The sequence below is a fragment of the Fusarium falciforme genome, chromosome 9 (assembly GCF_026873545.1).
Source record: "Fusarium falciforme chromosome 9, complete sequence".
Taxonomy (NCBI): Eukaryota; Fungi; Ascomycota; class Sordariomycetes; order Hypocreales; family Nectriaceae; genus Fusarium; species Fusarium falciforme.
Window position 1 is genome coordinate 2,975,617 of NC_070552.1, and position 26,450 is coordinate 3,002,066.

Below are 26,450 nucleotides of genomic sequence, written 5' to 3' on the forward strand. Positions count from 1 at the left end.
GATAAGGAGCAGGGGAGGCGTTTAACAGCATTTATTGTTTGTTCCCTTAACTTAGACGTCCGGGCTCAACGCCCTGGAAAAAGAAATTTGCTAGGTAGATTGCTCCTTTCAACGAGAGCATCCATATTTTATGAACCAATACAATACCTACGTATTGCCAGAGATGACCCTCCGTGATACAGTACCAGACGCCTCCGTCGATGCATTCCATATCATTTCAAAAAGAAAAGACAAAAAAAGAACTAACGAGTTAGAGCCCTTCTCACTCATTCGCATGCCTCCATCGCTGTAGAACATTCATTCATTCCCTCCAGACAACTCCTTTCCTTCCCATGTTTTGGTAGCCGATTAAAACGCCCTTCTACCTCGCTTCCGAGTCTGAATCTTGTACTCTTTGCATGCGTCGCTTACGCTTACGCGCCGTCTAGGAGCGCGTCCATGCCGTTTCTCTCCTTTTCTAGGGATGCCGTCGTCATGTGAACATCACCGCTCGCATCCTTCTTCTTGTCGTCCTCCTCGTCTTGGTTTGTCATCTCCTTGAACATCTGGTCCACGTTTCCGTCCTCTTGCTTCATCATGTCGTCGTCCATGGGATTCGGCGTCATGCGTCTTCCATCACCCATAGAGCCGCGACGAGGTCCCCAAACGTCTGGTCCCCACATCTTCTCGGCTTGCTTCCTGCCCATCTCCGTCCTCGAGAGGATTTCAAGAGCCTTACTCTTTTCAGCCTCGGTGTGAAAGCTTATACCGTCGTCTTGACCTTGCAGAAGCTTTTCCTCCAGGGACATGGAAGAGTTGCCAACAACTAACTGTGGACCGCCAGCTCCAAACAGACCGGGGTGTAGCCCACTACCCATGCTGACTGAGTTATCCCTCGAGTGGTTTGAGCCAGACTGCGATGGTCGACGCTCTGGGTGCCCGTGAGTCGGAGGACTACCGCTCAGAGTCGCCCCTGTCCTGGGAAAGAATGCTGGCCCCCCATACGTTCCGGGGGCCGCACTTGGAGGCAAGATCGGGGCGGATTGTGATTGCGCAGCAGCAGCAGCAGCAGCCTCTGCATTGGCCGCCTTTCGTCGCAGGCTGTTGGCCTTACCTTTGGCGTGCTCAGGGAGGTCGTCGGGGTTATCGACTCCGTACTCGACAAGCATCTTCTGCAGCTTGGTGGGCCGAGGCTTTCGAGTACTCAGTGACACCTCCAGTATTGGTGGAGCCTCAGGAGCCACGGGACACCATTTGTGGAGTTCTTGGCGGAAGAAGTTCGTTTCATACGCCAGTAAAACTTCGGCCCCTTCGATCTTTCGGAGGTAGAACCGTTGAGTCTCGGCCTCGGCTTCCGTCGACAAAAGTGGATTGCAGTACCTAGCAATGTGGTTGCGGAAGTTTTGCGCATTGTCAATGATCTTGCGCAGCACCTCTTCCTCTTCAGGCTGAAAAGGCAACGAGGGCATCTCGTCCGCTAGAGCCACCAGATCCTCCAGCTTTGGTCGTGAAGCATCTCGAGGAATCTTCATCCGCCAGTCGCAGATAGGACAAGTGTACTTGTCGTCTTCCTTGACCTTGCCACGGGCAATCTTGAGGCACTTGTAGTGATACCTGGTCATGTTAGCGTTGTTCCACTTCTCCAAAACTCGACTCACCATTCGTGGCACAATTCACACTCAATCATCATGCCTGCCTCAATCTTTCGGCAGATGCAAAAGACTTGCCGAGACCGCGGGTCTTCCCATCTGCTCACCCCTGGCTCAGGGCTAACCTCTCTGGAGACTGGCTCCCCAGGCAGACGAGGCGTGTCGTTTTCGGTATCGAAGCAGTCCATGTTACGCTCCAGCACGTATTCGAGGTGGCTCTTGAGGATGTGCAGTGGGGCATTCGACTTGCCAAACAGCTTCTTGCCCTTACGCATCCAGTCCTCGTGGCGTTTTCGTTCGTTTTCGAGATCAATCGTCCCATTGGGCTTCGAGTTGAGATCCTCCAACTTCTTCTGGATTTCGACCACCTCCGAGTACTTAGGTCGTTGGCGAAAGTCGGGGTTCCGGCATCGTTCGGTAATGTCAATGATCTGACGATGCGCCTCGCGTTGCTTGTGGAGAATGTTGTCGACAGCGTTCAGAGTCTCCTGCGAGACGGGCAAGTAGTTGACCTGCACTTGATGCGAGAGGGCCTCAAGCTGGGGATAGTGCACAAACTCGGCACCAATGAGCTCCTTTGCCTTCTTCTCCCAGGCCTGGCCAGCATGCATCTGCTCGCGGTAGTGGGTTAGGTGGTCGTTGTACGGCTGAATCTCCAGTCGATTTCCCTCCTCGATCAGATCCTGCACCTCCTTCAGTGTCATGATGACATTTCGGTTGGCTCGGGCCTTTTGATTCCAGCGCATCTGCTCCAGCACCCTGGAAAGCTGCTCGACCTCGGGTGTGTCCACATTAAAGCTGCGACCCTCTTCAAGAAGCTCCTCGATTGTGTCTGTTGGCACAGCTGCCGTGTTCTTTAGAGCTTGCATGGCACTTGTCTGGAAGCGCTTGATGGCTTCAGCGCGCTCTTGAAGTTGGGCGATTTCAGGGCAGTCGAAACCAATCCGTTCAGCCTCGTCGAGGAGTCTGTAAATGTTGGACACATTTCGGGACTCTCTCTCCTTTTGATCATGTTCGGCGCTACCGATCGATTTTCGCATTCCAGACTGCCAGGCCTTTTCGTTCTTCCGTCGGTTTTGTTGTTTTCGGACAGTGTAGTTTGTCGCTTCTTCCACCCAGTCGTTGCATCGGTTGACAAACTCCTGCAGGATCGGTAGTGAAGGCAGCTCATAAGGGATGCGCTCACCCTCGTGGAGGATGGCTCGGAGCGTCTTGAGAGATGGCGTAGACTCCTCGTCTAGGATCTTCTCATACTTTTCTTCCCAAGCCTCGGGAGTCTGGGCCTTCTCCATAACCTTGTGGTAGGTTTCAGCCATGTCCTCTTCTGTCTTGCGATAAATGAGAACGTGTCCATCGCCTCGGAAACGCGTTTGCTCGGATTGGTCACAGCAGGCATGATAGCCGGCATGTAGCAGACAGAGAACCTTGCCTGAGTTGAGGCACTTGAAGCGTGAAAGATAGGAAAACGCCTTGCAGTAACTACAGCATTGCTCGTCTTCATCTTGGACGTCCTCGTCATCAACCTTGAAGGTCAAAGGACATGTGTCTTCGCTGCCCCCTGTGGCATGGCATTGATGAGGCGATGTCTCGCAATGTTTGGACAGGAATTCCTCCCGCTGAGAAATCTCTCGCTTGTGAATGCGGTCGAGGGCTGGTGCTAGCCATTTCGCTGTCTGGATCGTGAGACCAGTTGCCGTGCTTCCTTCAGCAGCTGTCCAAAGCAGCTCATCGTGAGAAAAGCATGGCTGCCTTCGGAACAGCTGCAATCGCTCCACACCCGCAAGGCCGAAGGGTTCCCAATCGCTGGGTGCAAAGTTGACGGCCTCGTTGAAGTTGAATCCGTGGTTGAAACCAGCATGGTAGGCCTGAGGGAACGTAATGACAAGCTGTCCAGCTCGCTGATCGAGGGCATACACGCGAACGCCCGCCTTCTTCAACTGTTCAGGAGTCAAGAGCGTTACCAGCTGGAAGAGGAGATCTGGCTGTGTCTCGAAAAGCTCGGGCACAGCTTCTCTCATGGCAGTCTCGAACTTTTCGGCATCCTCTCCTGGAATTCCGTACCAGGTCTTGGTCGCGCCGAGATGCTGGTAGTTGGCTGAATAGGCGTAGTGATCCTCGTTGTGCCAGCAGAATGTCGAAAAGATCATCCCAACATAGACCCAGGGAACGGTCATACCAGAAATATCCGACTTGATGTGTCTGAACAGACTCTCAGGATGGAAAGGAAGGACATTCAGATTCCAAGGATCGGTCGCATACGGGTTGTTGGGGTGTCGTTCGGCAGTAGGAAACCCAGAGCCATGGGTTGTGCAGTGAATATCGGCTCCGTATTCGACTTCAACCGTCTCTTCAAGATCAGCAACCAATCGCCAAAACTCCGTCTCCACATCTTCCTCAGTGACAGGTCGATGGCAGTTGAGTTCGTGGTCGAAGGGCATCTTCTTTTCAAAGTACCCTTGCTTGAAGTCGTTTGCCTTTTGCTGAAATTGCTTCAGAGAGTACAAGCCTCCCTCTTCGAAACCGAACTGACCATCTCCAACGAGGCATCGGGGGCAATTCCACTCAGCATCTGGTTTTCGCTTCAAGGGTGGGTCCAGACAACCGGGATGATAGGAGTGATCGCAAGATTCGCAAACGAGAAGAGAGCCAGCATCTTCTCCTCTTGCACACGTTTCGCATTTCTGTCCTTGTCAGTAAACTCCTTGCCAATTGCAAGAACCACTCACCTCGCCTCCTGGTGTAGCTTCATCTCTAGGAATCCTCGGCACTGATGGGCGGAATGGCGTCATGTGTGATCCAGCCACAGTGGGGACGGCATCTGCGAGCACAAAATGTTAGTTAAACTGCCAAGGGGCCAATGAGAAGCGGCATGGATCATCACAGCTGAAATCCCTGCGCATGGTACCACCAACGACAAAGACGGAAAATGCTCTGCGTACACCTTGCATGGAGCTGGGATCTGGAATCGCGTGCACATACCTTTCTTAAGACGCTTAGAACGACGACTACCCGCGTCGCCATCGTCTTTACCAGCGTCGGCGTCTTTTCTCGTCGAGTCTGATGAGCTGTCGCAACTGAGCTGACGCTTCAGGGCTGTAGCCATGAGGCTCGGCGCACGGTTGTCTGGGGTGTTCTTTGCCGAGGAGCTGGGGCTGTCGAATCGCTTAGATTCAGGAGTAAAGCTCTTCGAGTCACCATTGGTACTGCGGTTGACACTGGTGAATCCCGAATTAACCGCGGTAAAACCTCCAGAGTTGATTGCGGTAAAACCACCAGAAGTAGGTGCTGGAGTGGTGGTTGGCGCATCGGTCATTGGAGTATCGCGATCCGCCTCCTTCTTCACCCCGTTGATGCTAGCCTGTAGAGCATCGGATGCGTTTCGCGCTGGGGAGTCGCCTCTACCGCTCGCTGGCGTGTTGACATTTGATCGCTTAATTGGCGTATGCGCTGGACTGGGAGTCAATGGGCCGCCGTATTCCTGTTCCAATTGTTGGTGGACTCCAGGTTTCGCCAGGCGCAAGTACTCCTCGTACGGGCAAAGCCATCGCTGGTACGAGTTTTTCAGGGACGTCGAGAGTGATGACATGATCTTGCCACTGTAGCCCAAATCACGGCCAATCTCCGCCCATTTCTTGTGCTTGCACACCTTTTCAAAGCCACCTCGCGACTCGACAGCCTTTTTCAGCCTGTACAGATCAAGCGGCTTCTTGTCCACGTAGGGAAGGCGATGAAGGTTGTTGCCATGCTGTTTGTGGAATTTTGAGAGGCCATCGAGATAGGTCAGATTGGCGCGGGTACCTAGCCAGTCAGTTTCTTCCTGGTGCGAAAACAAGGTGAAACACGTACTCCCTTCCACCGAGTTCAACTCTTGTTTTCGGGTCCTGAAATGAAATTTCTAAACAAATTAGTATGAGCTCTTGAGCGACACATTTCACAATGCTGAATGGGATGCACGCGGGTTGTGCAAGGTCGGCATACCTCGGTGTCGATGGCAAAATCGGGATTCCAGGAATCTGGAGGAATGATCTTGCAGATGCCAAACTTCTTCGCCTCTGGTGTGATCTTGCGCATGTACTCGAAAGGATCTCGCCATTCCTCCTCGGTTGGGCAGTAGGTGGGAGCTTCTTGGAGGCCATGCGGGCGGCTCGTCTTTGTCACGGGCTCTCGGATTGCCGTAGGCTGTCCTCGGCGTTCGACCGAGGTTAGATCCAGGGGAGCGCTCGACAAAGAGCTGAGAGGCGTCTGCGGATTAATAGGGTGGTAACCATTTGAGTTGACCTTTGGCTTCGGTTTCGACGAGGAGCCAGCGCCGACGGCAGGCGAACTCCGCGAGCTCGCACTGGCGCCGTGGGAACTTGACGCGGCGACGGCGCCGACGGTTGGCACTGATACCATGGTGAAGCGGAGGTCGAGGATGAACGAGGGCGATATTGAGGAGGGGACGTATCGAAGTATCGGTCGACTTTACGGATGCGCGGCAGATGACGACTTCATACTCGAGAAGGGGCCGTTGTCGTTAGTTTACCAGCGGCATCGCAGGCTATCGACGTCCCAATCGCGGCGAAAAACCACACTCGTGGAAGGTGGTGGCAGGAGAAGAAAAGACGAGCCGAGATTTATGTCTGCGCTGCAAATGTTAACGTCAAGGCGGACTGTGGTGGAAAGGTTATTGTGGAAGGGAGAGCACGAGGATCCGGGTATGACCCAACTAACACGAGGAATATGATACCTACGTTGTAAGACGATGAAGGAGACCAGGCTGAGGACCTGCAGAGTACAAGTCTTGAAAATAGAGATATTCGACTTCAATGGGCCTCGTGGTGATGATCGAGGCGATGGGCGAGGAACGAGTCATGCAAACCCATCAGAGTGGAAGGTTGATGGAGGAGTGAAAGAGGAAGAGTGAGGAAGGAGTGGAGGGTGAAGGGTGTGAGTGGGAACTTGGGAAGGCGGGAATGGGTCGAGGGAATCCCAGATCTGGAGGCGCGAGCGTCGAGCCTACCTACCGGCGACCTTGGGCCATGGCACGCACACGCACACAAAGGAAAGGGAAGGGACGAGGGTGTGAGGGAGGTTCCTGGTAAGGCGCTGCGCCTAGGTGAGAGGTACCTCCGTTAGCACTGACTGGCGCCAGGTACAAAGGTACCTGCCGCCGCCGTGGGTGGCTTCCACAGGCCCCGTCGTCGCTGTCACGGCGGAAGGTCCGGTGGGTTCTCGGACCCGCAGCGAGAGAAAGGCAGGAGCTCTTGAGAGCGATAACGAGATTTGAACGCGTCTGAAAGGATGAATTATGTGTCCTTAAGCATCTCCCATTCTGCCAGTCTTTTGCGTCGCCAATTCTCCTCGCTGTGGTCGGCGTAGCGCTGGAAAGCGCCGTCCTGATACAAGGACCCGAAGGCTCAGGTGCGGACCCACTGGCGACGACATCCGACCGGGCGCAAAACCACATTACCGAGACAGAGTACCCATCGACGGGCTCTGCGGTGCTCAAGATGGTCACAAAGGGGTACAGGGTCAGCTTGGGGATTCATGCAAGCAATTATCTCAAATTTGGGAGCGACCATATCACCAACACATCCGATCTCCCGGCTGATGCACACGCCGAGCCTTGCGACGATTGTCCGAAGGGAGAGGTTCAGGGATGCCGCCCCCACGATGCTTCTCCCAGCTTCTATTTCCGAGCTTCGTGAGGGACTTTGACATGGGTCAAAGCAGATATCAGAGCTCGACAGCTGCGCGTGAACGTTGATTGATGTGCTAGGCACGGCTCTGTGCATCTCACCAGCGATCGACCCGAGATTAATTCCACGGCCACGTCGTCATTGAACATGGCATCCGAATGCGGACAAGATGGTGACATGGACGTTCAGTCGAGTCACGCGCTGACAGGCATCATCATATTCCCTCGTCGGCGGTTTGTGTGGCTGGCATGTCCCGCTTCTCCCAGAACAGAACTCAGGTCGGCCCCTAAAAATCTTGAAAGGGCACCCGCTGAAAAAAGCCAGGCCCCAGAAAAAAACCAATCTGATATCGAACTTTGAATGAGCAGGGGTCGGTTAATAATTGGCCGCTACCGAGCCAATCACGGCGAGATGACGTTCAGCACAAGGACGCCGCTCCGCCAGGGGGCCTGGTCAGCGACTCAGGGCTCGCGGGGAACCCCGGGGCAAAGCAAACACGACGTGACGAGATTTGAGGTGCTTTGTGGGTTGACATGACGAGATCTCTGCTGGGGATCGTTGGAGAGTCTGAACACGGGCATTGATGCTTCATCAATCCTCCGGTCTGAAGATTTATTCTCAGCCTGGAATATGCGCGGCATGGGTGTCGGAAACAACCTGTGTGAGGCTGACCAGCACGCCCCGTCTCACAGTTACAGGGGACACCGCATCCGAAACCACAGAGATTGACATGAGACTTGAGCAAAGTACGGTACAAACAAAAGAGCAATCCTCAAAGGGTATCTTTCCAAACGCCGATAATGCAACACCAGAACCATGATCAAGATACAGCAGCCGCCTTCTTTGTCCGCCGTGGCTTTTTCAGCAGTTTTTCCACCTCCTTTGGTCCCCGTACCCGAAGTGTCAACTCCTTCATCATGTCACCCCATTGAATCTCGCTGTAGCAACTCGGACACGTGCATGACCGCGGTATCATGACCCCCTCGTCTTCACCCTTGAGGGCGTGTTTACTCCAACAGTCGAGGTGGCCCATTGCTTCGCATCTACCGTTGGGACACATTGGATGAAGTCCCCTCCCCGATTCCAGTTCTTCATGGCAGTGCACGCATTTTCCTTCTCGCTCGAAGGAGACGACGTTGTGTGCCTTTTCAACGTACCCCTTCATGGGGGCATAATCCAGGGGTAAGGCATGAATGCCCCACGGCGCAGGTGACGATTCCCTCTGAGTCTCCTTGGATGGTCCAAAATCAGTGAGAACATCCATGCCTTGTCTTGGCGCTGCATCAATCGACTGAAGCCACTTGTCCCAAGCCTTCTTGGGCTCGCTGGCAAAGAAATGCACTGCCAATGGCCAACGGGCAAAGCTTGGTACACTGGTGAGCAGGTGAAGATTAGAAACGACCGAAGAAAGAGTATGAATAGGTTTTCGCGGCTTTTTCATTCCCTTTCGTTTCTGGGCGGCCTTTGTCAATCGCTCTTCTGCCGAAATGTGTGTCGTCAAATGTGGGTTTGTCATTGCCCACCTAGAACCTTAGTACACCATGATGCCATACAACACAACAAAACTTACTCAAACTTGAGGGCTGCAATCGAGCTGGGAAATCCAGTAACCAAGATCATGACCTCCCATGGCCGTAGCTTCTCCCGCGACGTCCTCACAGCACCTCCTCGGGCTTCACCATTGTGCTGCTTCAGGCGTCGTGGAGGGTTTGGCGTGGAGCCTATGTAGATAGAGGCATGGCGCACGGTAGAGCGGAGAACGTAGACACCGTAGAGGGCTGGATGGGGTCTTGAAAGCTGCGACATGCCTGGCTGCAGGCGTCAGAAAAGGGTTTCTCGATGTGAGGATGTTTACTTGGCGTGAGCGAGTTGGAGGGGTGATGGAGTCGGATGACTAATCTTATGAGCATCACCACTCCATACCAATATCAAGCAGAAGCTTTGAGGAAGCAAGGCAGTTGAAGCTATGGTTTAAATCCAATACCATCCTTTATATGAAATTGTTTTATGGTACCTATGTTACATGACCAGAACGCCAATGAAAACCCAGCCTACAAGAGACCCTGCTTCTGCAAATCATAGTACACCTTCTCAGGCATCACGTTGCCCTCTCCATCCTCCATCTGCACCACGCTGCCCTCATCGACCTTGTTGCGCTTCTTCTCCCTCTGGATCTTCTCCCACAGCTTGAGCGCCTCGTCAATACGCGTAATATCTCTGAACAGCGCCGTGTTGGTGACACCAAGACACTTGAGACCGTAGATGTGTCGCGCCTCGTTGAAGTGCTTGTCGAAAGCTCTTCTGCCCATGTAGACAAAGTTGCCGCAGATCTCGCAGGGGAACTCGACGCCTAGACCGTGAAGACGGTACAGCCAGAAGGGAATGGGCTTTCCGTCCCATGCGAGGGGTAGCTTGAGGGGGTTGTAGATCCTCTCCTCGCCGTCTTCGTCCTCGCCGTCGCCCTCGTCCACAGCCTCCTGTGGACCTTCAGGGACGTTGAGAAGGTTCTCAAGCTCCTGCTGACGCTCGCGCTCCGTCATGCCCTGCTTGCGCTCGACGTTGACGCGTGTATCGCTACGCTCGGTGCTCATGGCGCTGGCCAGTCGCTTCACTCTGTACTCTCGTTCTGCCACGGCGCGCTCCTTTAATCGTGTTGCTGAGACGGCTCCGTTAGTTGCGCCACTAGGAGTCGATTCTTCCTGGCGCTGTTTTCTCTGCTCAGCCGCCTTGATATGTTTTCGTCCTGCTAGATGGTTCTTGTAGACGTTTTCGTTCTTGAACTCCTTTTGGCAGTCATCGCACCAGATAGCATCTGCCGCGGAAGCCTGCTTGCCAGCATCTGAAGGCGTCTCCTTCTCCCAGCCCTGAATCTCGTCCTTGTCCCACGCCGTCTCGAATTCCTGATCGAACGATGTGAGGACCTTGTCCACGTTCTCCAGAGGCCTCGTCCGTCGCATGAAGCTCTCGAGGTATTCTGCTAGTTGACCAACGTACTTGAAGTACTGATCGGTCAGCTTGTTTGATCGACTGACGCCGCCGTGGCCAGGGGCAAAGTTGTCGAATGTCTCGAGGTATTGGAGATATGTCAATCGTCTGACGTTGGGAAGGTTCAGGTACGCTTCGTGGCAGGTGTTCAGATCAAAGAATCGTCCGTACGCTTCTTCTCCGGAGAACAGAGAGTCCACGATGGACGGCATGGGCTCTCCCTCGGTCGGTCTCTTGACCTTGTACCGCTGCTCCGAGTTCTCGGCCTGCTCGTTGGGGTATCGTGCGTGGTGATCGCGGACATCTTTGAGCTGCTTGTAAAACTCCTCGAATGGGTCGCCGGTGCCAATCTGCTGAATCTCTTGTGATCGTACTCCGTTCTCGTCCTTGTAGATATCGAGGAGGTTCTTTGATTGGACCTGGATCTGGTCTAGTAATTGAGAAATCTCGTGATCTCTGTTGAGGCGATCGCGAATCTATAGAGTCAGCATCTCAAATTCGACGTTTGATAGGTATGGTTTGCTCACATGTTTGGGTTCGTCGCGAATGCGATCGGCGACGCCTTGCTCGAGGCGCTCTAGATCCTCATGGATGTAGCGCTGCTCTTCAAGGACCAACATGTCGTCTGCGATGAGTAGAAACCAGCTTCTCAAATACTCGTGTAGAATGCGCCTGGTTCTCTATCTCGACGCGATGCAATATGCGAATGAAGTTGAGCTCGAGTTGCTCAAAAAATTGCGGAGCTTCACCAGTCGCGATTACAGTGGCGTTCCAGGCGCGCATTGCCATTCCGAAGTATTCCCGGCGCGTGCTACCTCTAAAGTTCCAAAACTTTGACCACCGACACCAACAACAAATCTCGTCGCAACCATCATCTTTCGACCCCATCGTATCCTTTTGAAACGAAACGGAAACCGTCGCTATCATGGCTGAAGGCTCAGGCTCAGGTGGAGGCGGAATTGACCGCAAGGCCGATGAGAGGATGGAGTTTTCCACCTCCAAGGAGGTTACTGTTCATCCGACTTTCGAGTCCATGTCGCTGAAGGGTATGTGAGGACAAACAGGCAAACAATGTAGCTAACATGGAGTAGAGAATCTCCTTCGCGGCATCTACGCTTACGGATACGAATCTCCCTCGGCCGTTCAGTCTCGAGCCATCGTTCAGGTCTGCAAGGGTCGCGACACCATCGCCCAGGCTCAGTCTGGTACCGGAAAGACGGCGACCTTTTCCATCAGCATGCTGCAGGTTATCAACATTGCGGTGCGAGAGACTCAGGCGCTTGTTCTTTCTCCCACGCGAGAGTTGGCGACTCAGATTCAGTCTGTTGTCATGGCCCTGGGTGACTACATGAACGTGCAATGCCACGCTTGTATCGGTGGAACCAACGTTGGCGAGGATATCCGCAAGCTCGATCACGGACAGCACATTGTCTCTGGTACTCCTGGCCGTGTGGCCGACATGATTAGACGACGACATCTGCGCACCAGACACATCAAGATGCTTGTTCTCGACGAAGCAGACGAACTCCTCAACAAGGGTTTCCGAGAGCAGATCTACGATGTTTACCGATACCTCCCTCCTGCGACCCAGGTTGTGGTCGTCAGCGCTACTCTCCCCTACGATGTCCTCGACATGACGACCAAGTTCATGACGGACCCTGTTCGCATCCTCGTCAAGCGTGACGAACTGACCCTCGAAGGTCTCAAGCAATACTTTATCGCTGTCGAGAAGGAGGACTGGAAGTTTGACACTCTATGCGATCTCTACGACACCCTGACCATCACGCAAGCCGTCATCTTTTGCAACACACGCCGCAAGGTCGACTGGCTGACAGACAAGATGCGAGAGGCCAACTTTACCGTCAGCAGCATGCATGGTGACATGCCTCAGAAGGAGCGAGACAGCATTATGCAGGACTTCCGTCAGGGCAACAGCCGAGTGCTCATCTCGACCGATGTGTGGGCTCGTGGTATCGACGTGCAGCAGGTCAGCTTGGTTATCAACTACGATCTGCCTAGCAACCGTGAGAACTACATCCACCGTATTGGTCGTAGCGGTCGATTCGGTCGCAAGGGTGTTGCGATCAACTTTGTGACCACCGAGGATGTGCGCATTCTCCGAGACATTGAGTGTGAGTATTCCGTTGTTTTTGATGGGCGAAGCTGACTTTTGCAGTGTACTACTCGACCCAGATTGACGAGATGCCCATGAACGTTGCGGATCTCATCTCATAAGCGGTAGATGGGATTCTCGTGGAACAGAAATGAAGCAGAGCCGTGACAGGCTAAGAAGTAAACGTGGAGGAAGGGGGCCCGGTAACGCACCGAGTAAGTGACATTACTCCCTCTTGACGGATTGATATTGACAGCAATGCAGATTTAAACGTAGATTGTCAGAACAACTGTGACGGGGATATCACTGGACTACTGGTCGAGTCGGAACTCATTACGTGTACGCCTTGACAGGGTATAATGAGCCTCAAAACTACATGATAAAAATGTCTCAAAAGCTATTCTAATTCTGCCTCTTGACTTGCAAATATCGATATGATGACGGTGCTGTGACACATCACATTGCGGGTATTCGATCCGATGCCGACCTCGAGATGCATGTCGAGTCACAGATAACGGGAATCCCAATTTGGAAAGTTCATGCGACTCTGAAGCACAACCGGATCTGCGCCGGGTTCAACGTCGAGCTTCTGACAATCCTCTTCCCCATGGGGTAACTAGATTGCAACACGGTGATTGTTGGCAAGGATGAATGATTGATGGTGGGGCCCACCTCAGACGAATTGTTTGACCAATGCCGAATGTGTTTATTGTCTTGACTGCTCTCTGGAGTCTGAGGTGCTGGGGAGGCTCAGTTTAGATGGTGTTGTGTAAGCCTTCATTCCACCACAAGGTCCAGGCTTTGCCACCAAGTTCCCTAGACAATACGAGCTGTCTTGATAAAGCTGAGTTGATGATAACATCCCCTGTCACTCCGACATGAAACATTTGATAACAGCCCAGGAGCTTGGACTCGGACCCTGTGCCGTGATGAATCTCTATCCTGCAGTTGGCAAATGGGCCGCAGCAATCTAATGTGGACCTGCCGCATCCGCCCGTCGAACTATCCCGGTTAGGGCGAATACTTTGCATTTTGAGAATGCGGAGATGGAGCTAGTTTGACGCCGCGGATCTGAAGAACCCTGTCGTCGATATCGATTTGTGTAAGAGACGTTACACACAGAGATAACTCATCAGAGGAAAATAAAGGAACTAATTACTATGTATTGTCGGCATGCCCGCCGGCGATTGTTGCCGCCGGCCAGAGTGTTGGTGTTGTCGGAGTCTTCCACACCATTTGAGAGGCGAATTCCCCCGCAAGAACTTGACCCTAGTTTTGTTTAAACGTTGAAGCACTTATAAGATCAAGAGATATCCCCCCAAGTTTCACTCAATCCAACACATCGCCAAACACATACCTCTCCGCCAGAGAATGCCCACAACCCTTCACTACCCCATCGTCGAGTCTTCCTCCGGAGTACCATGGAGAAACAGCAACAGATGAACCAGGCCGAGCGGGACGCCCTCGACCTCGCGGCGTTTGGCCACGCAGAGGGCCTCACCCGCAAGTTTAGCGTGCTGAGCATGCTCTCCCTCGCCTTTTGCGTCCTCGGTACGTGGGCCGTCTGCGCGCAGGGTCTTGCCACGGCTATTGAGAATGGCGGGCCTGTCAGTTGTCTATGGGGTCTTGTCCTCGTTGCGCTGTGCAATACTTGCATCGCCGTCTCTCTCGGCGAGCTGTGCAGTAGCATGCCCACAGCCCTGGGTCAGGCCTTTTGGGTATCGCGACTATGGAGGTCACCTCTCGGACGGTTCACGTCGTACATGACTGCCTGGCTTAACACATTTGGGTGGCTTGCCCTCAGTGCCTCTCAGGTCGCCTTCATGGCCGAGTTTTGCCTCTCGATGAAGCTCATGTTTGATCCCGAGTGGACAGGCAACAAGGGATGGGTCACGTTTCTCGTGTACACGGGCATTAACATCTTCTTCACCTTTGTCAACTACGTCGGATGTCGGTCTGAAAAGTTCCTGCCTTACTTTAACAACTTTGTTGCTGTTGGGTTTGTCGGACTGTTCGTCACCTTTTGCATCGCCCTCCCTGCTGTGGTTGGAATAGAGTCGGACCTTGAGTACCAGTCGGCCAAGTTTGTCTTTGGGGGTTGGGTCAACGAGACCGGATGGAGTGATGGGGTCGTCTGGTTCTTGGGCCTTGTTCAGGCTGCGTACAGTCTTACGGCCTTCGACTCTGTTCTTCACATGGTGGAGGAACTCCCAGCTCCACGCCGCAACGCCCCGAGGACAATGGTGATGGCTGTTGTCCTGGGCGCCATCTCTGGATTCGTCTTTTTGGTCGCCAGTCTCTTTTGCATTCAAGACCTCACTGCCGTTCTTGATCCCGCGTCAGGCTTCCCCTTCATCGAGCTTGTCCAGAGCACAATCGGTCTCAAAGGAGCTGCAGCCCTGATCGCCTTGTTCATCTTCAACGGCTTCGGACAGGGTATTTCGGTGGTTACTTCAACTTCAAGACTGACGTGGAGTTTTGCTCGAGACCGAGGGTTTCCATATGGAGCCTACTTCTCCTACGTTGACCCCTATTGGCAAGTCCCTGGTCGAGCATTGATTCTCCAGACGGTCATTATCAATCTCGTCGGACTCCTATACCTCTTCTCCAGCACCACTCTCGAAGCCATCCTAAGCGTCAGCACCATCGCCCTAACAATTTCATACGCCATCCCAATCGCCGTGTTAATGGCAGTCGGCCGAGACAAGCTACCCCCAGGAGGACAATTCGGCCTCGGCAGACTGGGTCCGGTCCTTAACACCGTGTCCATCATCTATGCTGCCATCACGACCGTTTTCTTCTTTTTCCCTGGGACTCCGAACCCGGCGCCCGTGGACATGAACTTTGCGATTGCAGTGTTTGGTATCATGTTGGTTATTGCGCTTGGGTTTTGGGTTGTCAAGGGACGCAAGTCGTTTTTGCAGATTGAGGATGTGTCGGAGGATATTCTTTATGCTCAGGAGCAAGAGATTCGGTCTGAACAAGTGGTGAAGAGTTGAGCTGTGTGAAAGAGGGCGTATTGACGTCACGTGCTCCCTGACGAACAACATTCGTACCGTCATTGCAGATAACTCAGGTCGAAGGGGCTCAGAGAGTACTCTACTAGTAGCTCTTAGGTGCTTAAAAAGATCTAGATACCATTCTCAGGGACATCTTATGGCATAAAGATGAGACAGAATAATCAAATTGGTATAAACAGTTCCAGCTAGATCAACAGTACATATCATTCTTTACCCAAGCCTCTCGCCAACCGTTCCCATCCCTTAACAGCAGTCAACTTCATCCAATGATTAGGCAAACGCTCTGACCTCTGGGTCTGCGAGAGTTTTGTTCCTCGCAACGCCCGCTCGACCCAACTCCTCATACACCTCGTCGTATTCGTCCTGCACATCCAGGACAACCTGATCCCAGTTTTCATCCCTCACATTGCCTAGTATTCCACGATACCAGCTCACCATGTGTCCTCTTCCACTGTCATCACTCTTCTGAATCAAGGCAGCGATGCGCTCGCTCGCTGTAGATGTGTCCCGTTGTTCTGCAGCTCGAAGAAGCTGCTTGAGAGTTGACATGTGGCGTAGCAGGTAGTGAGACAGCAATCCGAAGTAGAGGGATACAAATGTTTGCTGTTCTTCCGGGCTTGGTCGGCGTAGATTGCCGGTGAGTTGCCACTCCTCCGCCTGCCAACACCAACCCAGCCTGCCCAGGGGAGTGAGGCCACGGACGTCGCGCAGTCTGGGGTCAACGAGTGTAAGATGCCGTTCCGCCAGATAATTTATCGTTTCAAGATAAGCAGTATAAGCGGCCAAGTGAAGAATATTTTCAGAGGATGTAGTTGTTGTATTGAGCGATGCACCAGCATCAACAAGAGCGCGCAAGACTGGGGCGTTGTTTTGCTTGACTGCTTGAAGCAATGCCGTCACGCCAAAGTTGTCTTGCGCATCTAGTCTGGCGTGTTGTCCCTGAAGGAGGCGAATGATTCGATGAGCTGTCTGTTGATCTGCCTGGCTCGGAGCAAGGAGATGCAGTGGAGTGTGGCCGATGAAGTCGCGTTTTTCCGCAGACGCACCTGCCTCGAGCAACATGTGAACACACTCAGGAGATTCTGCTCGTACAGCACAGTGCAGCGCAGTTCTTCCATCATTTCTTTGTAGGTCAACATGACGACAGCATTGGTCATTCTGTAGAAGGATTTGCGCTGCCTCTTCATGACCATTTTCTGTAGCAATCATAAGCGGAGTCCAACCTTCAAAGTCTCGTCTGATAGTGTCAGCCCCGGCAAGTATCAACTGCTCTAGCACGTCTATATTGTCGTACATGGCAGCGTAATGAATCGGAGCGTTTCCACAGCTGTCGAGCTCGTTTATAGCTTCCGGTTGCTCTCGCAGTGCCTGCCGCATCTGAACCGTGTCGCCTTGCCTCGCTGCCTGGTGGGTTCTGCGTATACGCCGATATCCTTGTGCAAACGACAGCACCTTTGCCAGAACATGTCTGGTCTTGTCATCGGCGACACTCCTAGAGTGGTGCACAAGAGTGAAGTTGACAGCATAACCAACCCTCCTATAGACAAGTATTAGCCTAGCCTACAATCTGCGTTGGCTTCTGCTTAATACAACTTTGGCAGTCCTTGTTGTGGGAGCACATTTTTCCACATCTCGAGCAAAATCTCAATACTCTCATATGCTTGATCAACGATGGCTTTCTGCAAAATTCAAAGTCAGCACTGTTACCCATATTCAGCTTTTTCCAACTACCTACTTCTATCAAGTCAGTGCCAAATTCGGTGGTATCATCTGGAAAAAGTACCAGACCCTCACTAATATGGTGTCGTAGCACTGGCGGTTTTCCAATCCATAGCCAGACCTGGTTGGTAGAGTTTACAATCCTAGGGGCGCGCAGTGAATAGGTCAGAGTCGGCTGTCCGCCTCGATACCCTCCAAAGGGAGCCACTCCAGCCCAGAGCCATCTGGGAGGTTGGTATTCGAACTCTGGCCCCATGCTTGGTCCGCATTGCTGCTCGCAAGTCCTGTCAACAGCTTGGTTTCTCACACGCCACGAGCCTAACACTGCTGACATCCACGAATAGCTGTCATCTTCGAGTTGATGTCCGTGACAGCGGCATTGGCAGTCTAGTCCGCATTTGCGCGTTCCCAGAGGCTGAATCGCCGTTATGCTCATGTAACTTTCTTCTTGCATGGATATGGCACAGCCACCACTATCATCTGATAGGAGACGGCTCTGAAACCCGCCCAGCTGCAACGAATCCGTCATGGACTGGGTGGAAGCCTCGCTGGTCTCCGAGCATGAGTCGCCTTCTGACTCGATTTCTTCCACCCGCCCCTCGACAGGGCCAAGGACCGGAGCCTGAGTTGGGCCAGAGAGAGGGCCATTGAGTAGTCCCGTTTGGCTTTGTTGATGGCCTTCCAGATAATAGACCGTGCGCTGCTTGATTGAGTGTAGAATCCTAGACCATTATCAGCTTTGAAGTCAAAACGAACAGGCGTCCAGGCCACAGACACTTCTTGCTGTGTTCCGATTCTACTGACGGAGGATGAAGTCCTCAAAGTGATCGCCAAGTGCAGGTCGTGCTTTGTTTCCCGGGCTTTCCGTCCAAGTTCCTCGATCTTCTTGCCCTCGGAGAGCCATTGCATCTTCCTTGCTATCCGCCTCGGGTCGTGCCATTTGCGATCGTTTGTGTACTTGAACACGATCTGATTGAGCGCTTCCAGGATCCCCTGAAGCTCCTGGACTGCAAGCGAAACCATCGGGTGTTCCTGCGTCGTCCCTGGAGGGGGTTGTGGGCATAACGGTAGGCCCGTCTGTCGCATAGCCTCGAGGATGAACCCGTCGATCGTAACGATCTATCAGCGCGTTAGCCCTGTTATTAAAGAGATACAAGTGAGTGCTTCTTACCTCCTTCTTAAGGCCGTCGCATTGCTGTCGAATCTGACGGATCTCTCGCAACAGGTTGACAGCCTTTATGGTTCCTTGCACGGCTTACACTAGGGCGATGGAGCTCGCCACGGCTCCGAGAATCTCGAGCCCCGACATTTCGTGAAGTATCAGGCGATCAGGTTGTCTCGTTGATCATAGCGACGTGACCAGGAGATGAAAGATGGAGAGATGGGGTGGGGTTGATCAATCTGTCAGAAGCTCAACTGCCCAGAGCCTCGTCAGGCTGTGCTGAGACGCCTTGGCGACATGGAGAAGGCCTCGCTATGCAGAAGCAGCCAATCAATAGCTGCTCTGGCAAAAGCGCCGGAAGCTGAAATACAGTCGGACCAACACTGCCATGGGCTGCCAGTTGCTGCGGACGGCACAGCCTGATCCAAAAGATGTTCTGTAAATGTGACATTCTAAGGTCCTATCGTCTAGTTCGGTTTGTAGCTTCACTGAAAATGTCTTGGAAATGTGCAGAAGGCATACTTGGAGTGTTTTGGTAAGCTTCCTTCAGACCAGGCCGAGCGTGTCAACAGGTGTTGGGTCAGCCAGCCAGCGCCTGGTGTATGCCTGTGTTTCTATCCTGTAGAGTTGCTCATATGGGAGTTTATCGATTCGTATCTGGGTAATTATATCGCGTTACAACGGGTCTTCATTTGTCGTATGTGCTGTCCACCAGTGTTCGTCAAGCTACTTGTTACATGCCGAGAAATGGGAGAAGATATTCCACATAATTTAATGACTGTCGCCATAGCAAAATAATTAGGATAGTTAAATAGGGTATTATCTTGCAAGAAAAGAAGAGGTACTGGTCTATTAGGGCTCAGGTTGAAGAGCTGTAATGGATACTCCAGCGTAGAACTTACCTGGAGTCAGGGCTAGCAGTTATTGGTGAGATAAATAGTCGTATACAGATGCTTATAGTTACTGAGACTAGATCTCTGGGGTTTTATTCACTCTGTGATGAATCTTTGCATTGTCAGGATTGCGTTGATCGGTTGAAGCAGTGGATATTGCTTTAATCCATCATCGGCATTGTACTTGGCCTCTCCTTGGCCTTCAAACCAACAACATATTCTACAACTAGAAATGAAGACAGAACCTCTATCAGGGTGTGTGGCCCAAGCACTCGATACATTTTTGTCAACTCGATCACGACATGAACGGATTTCGCGAAGCATCGTGCATCAATCAAGGCAGCCTACCCTGGAATCGGCCGAGATCTCGATTAAGCGGTATCTCGAGAAACAGTGATAAGACAAGGTCCGATATAAGACGGGAATGATTAAATCACGGCGTACGCCCCTGCTTATGCTCTCGGCTGGAGACCTATCTCATGCCATCCGAGTACCCGGTTGTCGTCAAGTCTAACTATCATAGGCTCACCTTTCCTTCACACCGAGACATGAGTGACGCCATCAGACCTGCTCAATTACACCGACAATTGAGTCCCGTCAAGCTAGACAGGCGATCTAGCCGTAGTCTAATGTGCGTGCTCATTGTTTCAGCCAGCCTCGCCCGGAAACGTTCAAGTCAAACCCAACAGACGAATCATTTCGAGAAACAGTCGAGAAACAGTCGAGAGGCCACAAGCTGCAAGCGATCTGCGTCAGCCCAAAAGCCACAGCTAGCTGCACGGCTTCTAGAAAACCCCCTTCGAGAAGTGGCAATTCGTGTTCTGAAACCAAGCGAGGAAGTCTAATTGACGAGAATGGGCTAGGTTACCGGCTCTGCGGTCAAAATGTTCTACGATGTAACGAAGATGACATGGAACTGGACGGGTCATCGGGGGGCAAGTCTGTTTCTGGCCATGGCTGAAACGGCCGGAGAAAGCCATGCCCTGAATCAGTTCCTCCAGAAGCCCAGAGGGGAAGGCTGGCATGTGGCTTTTGGGTTGACTGTTTTGAGCAAGGTCCATGATGCCAGAGGCTGAGTCGTAGAGCCCAGTGCAACCTCGGTATGGCATCATGTTAACAAGGCGTCCGGTAAATAGGCGAGGGACGTCTCTCGGGATACATGCGCACAGATAGCGAATGGGCTGTGGCAGGTCATGGCAGCAAGGATTGTCTGATGGCAGGCTGCGCATGCGTGCCAGTGGCACACAAGGCCCCGAAACGTGGAAAAACGTGGTAGTCGAGCAGGGGGATTGCTGTTGTCTTGAGACCCTGAATTGACTCGCTTGGCTGGTTGTGGTTTTCTGTCAACTTGGCTTTTCTGCGTCAGATCATGCTTCAAGCTTCCTTGATCAAATCCCCTTCGACCAGGCTTGGCAGCCCTTTGGATCTGCCTTCCATCCATGGGGACGAGATGGAGCCCCAGAGCCCAAAGGTGCAAGAGTCATGCAAGACAAGGTCGACCACAGTCCGGGGGACGGCGTGGACTCGGCGGTCGTGCCCAGGGCAGGCCTAGCGAAACCTAACGGGACGAAGGCCGACGCCACCACATGGGACTGTTGGGCAGAACGGGAGTTTGTCAGTCAAAAGGCAGAGCTGGTGGTTATTGTAATGAGAGGGACGGCGGGTATGGCGGGTGGTGAGCCGGTGACAGGGGCATGAAAAGACATGGGAACGTTGGCGGGAGAGACAATTTATTCGGCTTTTGGGGATGCAACCTATGAAAGCAACCTAGATTCATCTCGACTTTTGAGGCTTTTCACCTTGATGATGCACGCTAGCTCACCGTGATGATCGCAATGGCGCCCGACTCGATGCAAGATTGATGAGTGGTTCTAAACCACCAACGCCAAGACGGGGGCTTGGCGGACAATGGAGAATATCAGCATGCCATCTTTCGGGCAGTCGGGTATCCCACAGTCCGATCAAGACCTCAATTCCTCAGCATCCCCCTAATCTCTTTCTCTGGTATCCCCTAGAAGCTCCGCTTGAAAGGAACCGTGCTGGGATGGGGGATGCTCGCTGAGGGGGACCCGGTGAGGCCCCAAAACGGCCTGGGTCCGCCGGGGGAAGACGATCCGGGCCGATGCTCTCAAGGGTTGAAGCCAGCCGCGGTCCCAAGCGTTTTGTTCCATTGTCAGCGAAGGAAGGTTCTTTTGCTTCTGTTCGGCGTGAGTGGTAGCGAGAGGTGGGCGTGGTGGATACGTGGTAGAGTGTGATGACGGATCGACGATGGATGTACAGGATGTGTATACATGTGTATAGATGTCTTATGTACTCAAGAGGGTATGTTTATGCATGTTCTCGACTATGTATGCTGATCGTGTGTGTTTTCGTGTATCGTGTGGGTGTTCGTGTCTGCCGTCTATTCTTCTCGTACATGAGCCAGTCCAATTAATCTACTACGTAGTAGTCTACTCCGAACTACTCGTAGACACCAATGCTCGTGCGTGCGGGTGAGGCGCGGATGGCGGGTGGATGATGGACGATGCACAACATTGAAAGACGGCTCCCAGCACAGACTCTTAGCAGAGGCGCTATTATGTGAGGACGGGCCAGCTTCAGTGGAAGAACAAGCAAGCCGTTGGTCAAGGACGAAGGGGCAGAGACATTTTACCCCTGACTTGTTTAGTCCCGGATGATTCTGCTGGGCAACTAGGTTATTTCACTAGTTAGCGCCCTCTTGGACAGGAATCATATCAGGCAGGCCGACCGTAAGCTATTTACAAGAAGCGACGGTAGACCCGCGATTGTCGCTCCGGCGGTCGACCTGGCGGGTCGGGTGCCAAGTTGATCAGCGACGGGACAAGGCTATGCAAAGAAGAGGACCCTGGGTAAAGGTAGATCGACGACGAGTCGATCAGGCTGCACAAGAGTACTGTACACAGAGACGGAGTAATCTTGTAGACCCTCCGAGGCTCGGATCTAACCCCCGGATCAGGGCCATGCGAGATGCCAGGGGGATTATGTGACAAGTGTGACGGTGCCTGGACGGCTTGCATAGCATCGTGCAGACAGTACAAGTACCGTAGCAGTCGGGCTGACAAGAGTTTGGCCCAAGGCTGACAAGGGTCGGTTGAATTGTGTCGCATACGGAGAGATGGATATCCGTGAGCACAACTCGAGATACTGACTCAAGTCACGTACTACACAGGACAGTACCAGCGTCTGGTAGTACATGGTACTGTACTCTGCTCAAATCCCATCCTGTCTTCACTTCCGGTCGGCACTGTCTGACTGCCACGTGCGATTCCGTCTCCATCCCATGCATCTCGAGATTGAAGTGGGCCCCTTGGCTGGGACCGGCGAGAAGGGAAGAAGCAAAGAAAGGTGTTGATTGTTGGCAGAAAATGGCCAAGCAAACAATTGACGTGCCGTTTCACTTTAACTGTCACATTGTCAAGTTGCTAGATGATGTGAAATATCGTATTGCCCGCTCTTTCCGGTTTGGGCGGATGAGAATTTCTGCTTCGGGCGGCTCCTTCCTTCCGCGCCGCTCTTTCCATCCCAGAATCGGCTCATGCCCTCACTTACACATTGTCTAGATTTCGGCTTCATTGCTTTTTCTTCATCCTTTTTTCCTTTTTCACAGTCTTTTTGTTTTACGCCCTTTTTCCCTTTCCGCTTGGTCTACGGAGCACCTAATTATTTCTTTTGCAGCCCATTTTCCCTTCCTTTTTTCGCCATTGATTCCGTCTCCGTCTCCCCTTGAACGGCTGAGGACCCGTCCGGTCTGTCTCCTTTCAGGCCCCCAAGCCCCCCCAAGCCGGGCTTTCAAGGGTCGCTTGGTTGAATTGCTCTCTTCTCGCTTGCCCCCAGTGACCGACGATTCTTTCGCCGTACGATACCCATTGTGGAGTTTAACCTCGTCTGACCGAAATGCGCGAGAGTGGACTTTGAAGAATTGTCTCGTTCTCTTTCCTGTCTTGCCGCGTCTTTGCTTCTTCGTCTCGCTTCCCGCCGATCCCAACGCGGCACCGCAGCGGCAGTCTACGAATAGCGTTGCAGTCGACTCCCGCTTGTCTTTCTATTGGGGTCCTCTCTCGGCCGTGTTAGCATCTGCTGCTTGGCTGGTCCGTCCCCCGCTAATAACCCAGGCGCCTCGGTCTATGCTGCTTTGTGCAATGTACCATGAGCTTAGCAGCTTGTCATGAGCATTCATGACTCGCCGCTTCATTTCCCTCTCCGCGCGACGAGACCATCTCCAATAGTCGGTCGCTTGCTGAACGAGGCTGTCGACAAATTGCTTCTCTGGTCTCTTGGTCTTGCCAGTTGACGCCAGCCTCACATTGATGCTCAATCATTCATAACAAGCTTCATAACTACGGAGTACAGTCCCTGCAATACGTACTCCGTACCGCTCCCGTACCACGAGCTTCCGTCCAACAGACCAACCAACAGCTTGGAAACCCTGTCCAACTTTGCGGCTCAGGACCACCCGTCAAAAGCACGGAATAAAAACAGAAGCGGAAGGCCAAGAAGGTGCAGCACGCCAACAACGCCCCTTTGACTCGCGAGCCCCATCCTTCAGCACCACTGGACAAGCTCAGCAACCGTCGAGTCGAGCACGACGTACGCACAGAGCTTCTCGCTCCAGCAGCAACCAGTCGCAGGGACCAAGCGTGCCCTGTAGCGGCCAGCAGCGGCCAGCAGCCCGTCAGCCATCCCCCCAGCACCCCTGCGAATCCCTGCTCCCTGGGCGTGATCGTCGACGGACCACGCGCCTTTCACGCCTTCAGGGGCCCTAAACGACGCTCGGGCGCCTCCCAAGTCTCGTAGCCCTTCGCCTGGACCGCTGTTGGGCCTAGCTTCAACCCCCGAACCCCCGCAGAGGAGTCGAGGGTCCCCCCCTGACGCCTCTTTTCGCTCATCCTCGACCTGTCGACGTCGCGACTCTGGACGGGGTGGATACGCCTCACGCTCTGCTCATCTGCTCCGAAATCCCCAAGTCCCCAGGCCTGGGCCCTAGTCAGTCAGTTCACCTCAGTTGCTTGTTCCTTGGGTGTGGTCCGTCCTGGGTCCCTCAAAAGCGCCGCGCCCCGTCTTTTGACCCCCATCCCCTTCCTTCTTTACTGTCCTGTCTGTTGATTCTGCCTTTGCTTGAGGCGAGACTGACAGACACTCAACAGCAGACCCAATCCTCCCTTGCAGTCGCCGGCACGAGGACAACGCCCGCGCATCCCGCGCAGACAGCTCGTCGAATCGCTGCCTCGTTCGTCCTGACCTCGACGCACGACGCTCGTCCCTCGCTCGCCCCGTTCCCGTCGCTCACGGACCTTTCCCCTCCAGTCTTGTCTAGACGCCCCACCTCCTGAAGACCTTCGTCTCGTCTTATCAGCCCAGACCAAAAACCGCAGACGCCAGATTTGATTCTACACTTGAAATTGTAACGATTCGATCAACGCCCGCCAAAATGGGCCTCTTTTCGCGCAAGGACAAGACGCCAAAGGGCGAACAGCCCATCAACACGTCCAAGTCCAATGTCAGCGTAAACTCGCACTCTTCGAGCCTGAGATCTCCTCCTGGAGTCTCTCGCAACCCGCTCAATCGAACTTCTGCTGCCAGCACCTCCCCCGGCACCCCAATGAGCCCAATGTCACCTATTAAGCTTCCCAAGATCGACCTTCCCCGACCCCCGGATCCTCAGCTCGACCCTGCTGGTTACCTTCGAAGTCTCGGCGCCGTAAGAGAGCGAAGCAAGATTGTCACAGACAAGGCGCTGCGGAATGACCTGAAGCATTTCGATGTTGACATGGGAAAGTTTCCTGATGTGGTTACGTTTGTCACTGGAATTATCAAGGTACGTAGGAGAATTGTTTGCGCGAATGCATCTAACAGCTCTCAGCGAGACTACGAGGCCCCTTTTACTAGCATTCCCAGCCATGGTCGATACCAGCACTTTTGTGTAGGCGGTCGCGATCGCATTGCCCAGCTTCTGTCCACTTGGCCCGATAACGTCGACAACACGGAGCGCTGCCGTCGTTTGATTGATCTTTTCCTCATTAGTGTGCTGCTTGACGCTGGTGCTGGCACCCAATGGAGCTACAAGAGCAACGAGAATGGCCGCATGTACAGGAGGTCAGAGGGTATCGCAGTGGCCAGTTTGGAAATGTTCAAGACTGTAAGTAGGCCAATACGGTTTATGCGCGCAATTGCTGACTGCTTAGGGACTGTTCTCTGGAAACCCCAACAACAAGTTCCAGGTCGACAAGGATGGTCTGAAGGCTCTGACTGTTGAGAAGCTGGCCGCTGGTCTCCAGTCAAGGCCGGGCAACGAAATTGCTGGTGTCGAGGGCCGCACTGATCTTCTTGTTCGCTTGGGTGAGGCTATGGCTGCCAAGGACGACTTCTTTGGCTTCGACGGCCGCCCTGGAAGCATTGTCGACCATCTCCTTGGCCACCCCTCAACACAAGCATCCTCGATGCTTATTGTTCCCCTTCCCGTTCTCTGGAACGTCCTCATGACTGGCCTTTCCCCTATCTGGCCTACGAACCGAACCGCCATCAACGGCGTCTCCCTCGGCGATGCCTGGCCTTGCCAGTCTATGCCTCAGCCGGGCAATTCCCCCAAGGTCTCGGCCTTCCCCAACAGCTCCAACGCTGCTGCTTGGGAGTCTATTCTTCCCTTCCACAAGCTGACTCAGTGGCTCACCTACTCGCTCATGCAGCCCATGCAGCAACTGCTGAAAATGCACTTTGCTGGCACTGAGCTCCTGACTGGTCTCCCTGAGTACCGCAATGGTGGTCTCTTTGTCGACATGGGTGTCCTTAACCTGAAGAAGGATGATCTTGAGAGAGGTCTGGAGAACTACAACGACTGGGTACGACGGACAGGCGCCAAGGGTGTCGAAGTTGCCCCCATGTTTGAGCCTAGCGACGATATTATTGTTGAGTGGAGAGGTGTCACGGTTGGCTTCCTCGACATGCTGTGCACGGAAGTGAATAAGGCACTCAAGTCTGAGCTGGGTGGAAACGAAATGACTCTGGCGCAGTTGCTGGAAGCCGGTAGCTGGAGGGTAAGTTTCTTGACACTATACTGCAAACAAAGCTAACAACTTTAGGGTGGTCGTGAAATTGCCGAGATCAACAGGCCCAACACCAAGGAGCCACCGATCTTGATCGACAGTGACGGAACCGTATTCTAGGCTTTGCCCTTCTTGAATGTATTACTGAACAATGATGGAACGTGAGGACTGGGTATAGAGGAGCGGAT

At 53.2% G+C, this 26,450-nt stretch overlaps 6 protein-coding genes and 1 pseudogene across 7 annotated transcripts, besides 1 other annotated feature; 3 read left to right on the forward strand and 4 right to left on the reverse strand.

Moving 5' to 3' along the window:
* Positions 1-413: 413 nt before the first annotated feature.
* Positions 414-6,023, reverse strand: NCS54_01181300 (Hypothetical protein; the record flags this gene model as incomplete). The annotated part of the gene is made up of 6 exons (XM_053157074.1): positions 414-1,593; positions 1,638-4,309; positions 4,355-4,446; positions 4,608-5,426; positions 5,475-5,523; positions 5,607-6,023. 6 exons carry the CDS (start codon positions 6,021-6,023, stop codon positions 414-416), a joined length of 5,229 nt encoding a protein of 1,742 aa, XP_053013049.1.
* Positions 6,024-8,129: 2,106 nt separating this feature from the next.
* Positions 8,130-9,115, reverse strand: NCS54_01181400 (Structure-specific endonuclease subunit SLX1; the record flags this gene model as incomplete). Its single annotated transcript, XM_053157075.1, has 2 exons — positions 8,130-8,832; positions 8,880-9,115. 2 exons carry the CDS (start codon positions 9,113-9,115, stop codon positions 8,130-8,132), a joined length of 939 nt encoding a protein of 312 aa, XP_053013050.1.
* Positions 9,116-9,360: 245 nt separating this feature from the next.
* NCS54_01181500 (Matrin-type domain-containing protein) lies at positions 9,361-10,914 on the reverse strand (the record flags this gene model as incomplete). The annotated part of the gene is made up of 2 exons (XM_053157076.1): positions 9,361-10,770; positions 10,822-10,914. 2 exons carry the CDS (start codon positions 10,912-10,914, stop codon positions 9,361-9,363), a joined length of 1,503 nt encoding a protein of 500 aa, XP_053013051.1.
* Positions 10,915-11,219: 305 nt separating this feature from the next.
* On the forward strand, positions 11,220-12,529 carry NCS54_01181600 (ATP-dependent RNA helicase FAL1; the record flags this gene model as incomplete). Its single annotated transcript, XM_053157077.1, has 3 exons — positions 11,220-11,340; positions 11,386-12,426; positions 12,471-12,529. The coding sequence occupies 3 exons, from the start codon at positions 11,220-11,222 to the stop codon at positions 12,527-12,529; spliced, it is 1,221 nt and encodes a 406-aa protein (XP_053013052.1).
* Positions 12,530-13,828: 1,299 nt separating this feature from the next.
* Positions 13,829-15,406, forward strand: NCS54_01181700 (Hypothetical protein; the record flags this gene model as incomplete). The annotated part of the gene is made up of 1 exon (XM_053157078.1): positions 13,829-15,406. The coding sequence occupies one exon, from the start codon at positions 13,829-13,831 to the stop codon at positions 15,404-15,406; it is 1,578 nt and encodes a 525-aa protein (XP_053013053.1).
* Positions 15,407-15,697: 291 nt separating this feature from the next.
* On the reverse strand, positions 15,698-18,455 carry NCS54_01181800 (Hypothetical protein; the record flags this gene model as incomplete). The annotated part of the gene is made up of 6 exons (XM_053157079.1): positions 15,698-16,964; positions 17,018-17,106; positions 17,163-17,289; positions 17,763-18,265; positions 18,318-18,350; positions 18,408-18,455. The coding sequence occupies 6 exons, from the start codon at positions 18,453-18,455 to the stop codon at positions 15,698-15,700; spliced, it is 2,067 nt and encodes a 688-aa protein (XP_053013054.1).
* Positions 18,456-24,596: 6,141 nt separating this feature from the next.
* Positions 24,597-26,382, forward strand: NCS54_01181900 (annotated as a pseudogene). Its single transcript has 4 exons — positions 24,597-25,037; positions 25,083-25,358; positions 25,405-26,253; positions 26,299-26,382.
* Positions 24,597-26,382: a sequence feature.
* Positions 26,383-26,450: the final 68 nt, after the last annotated feature.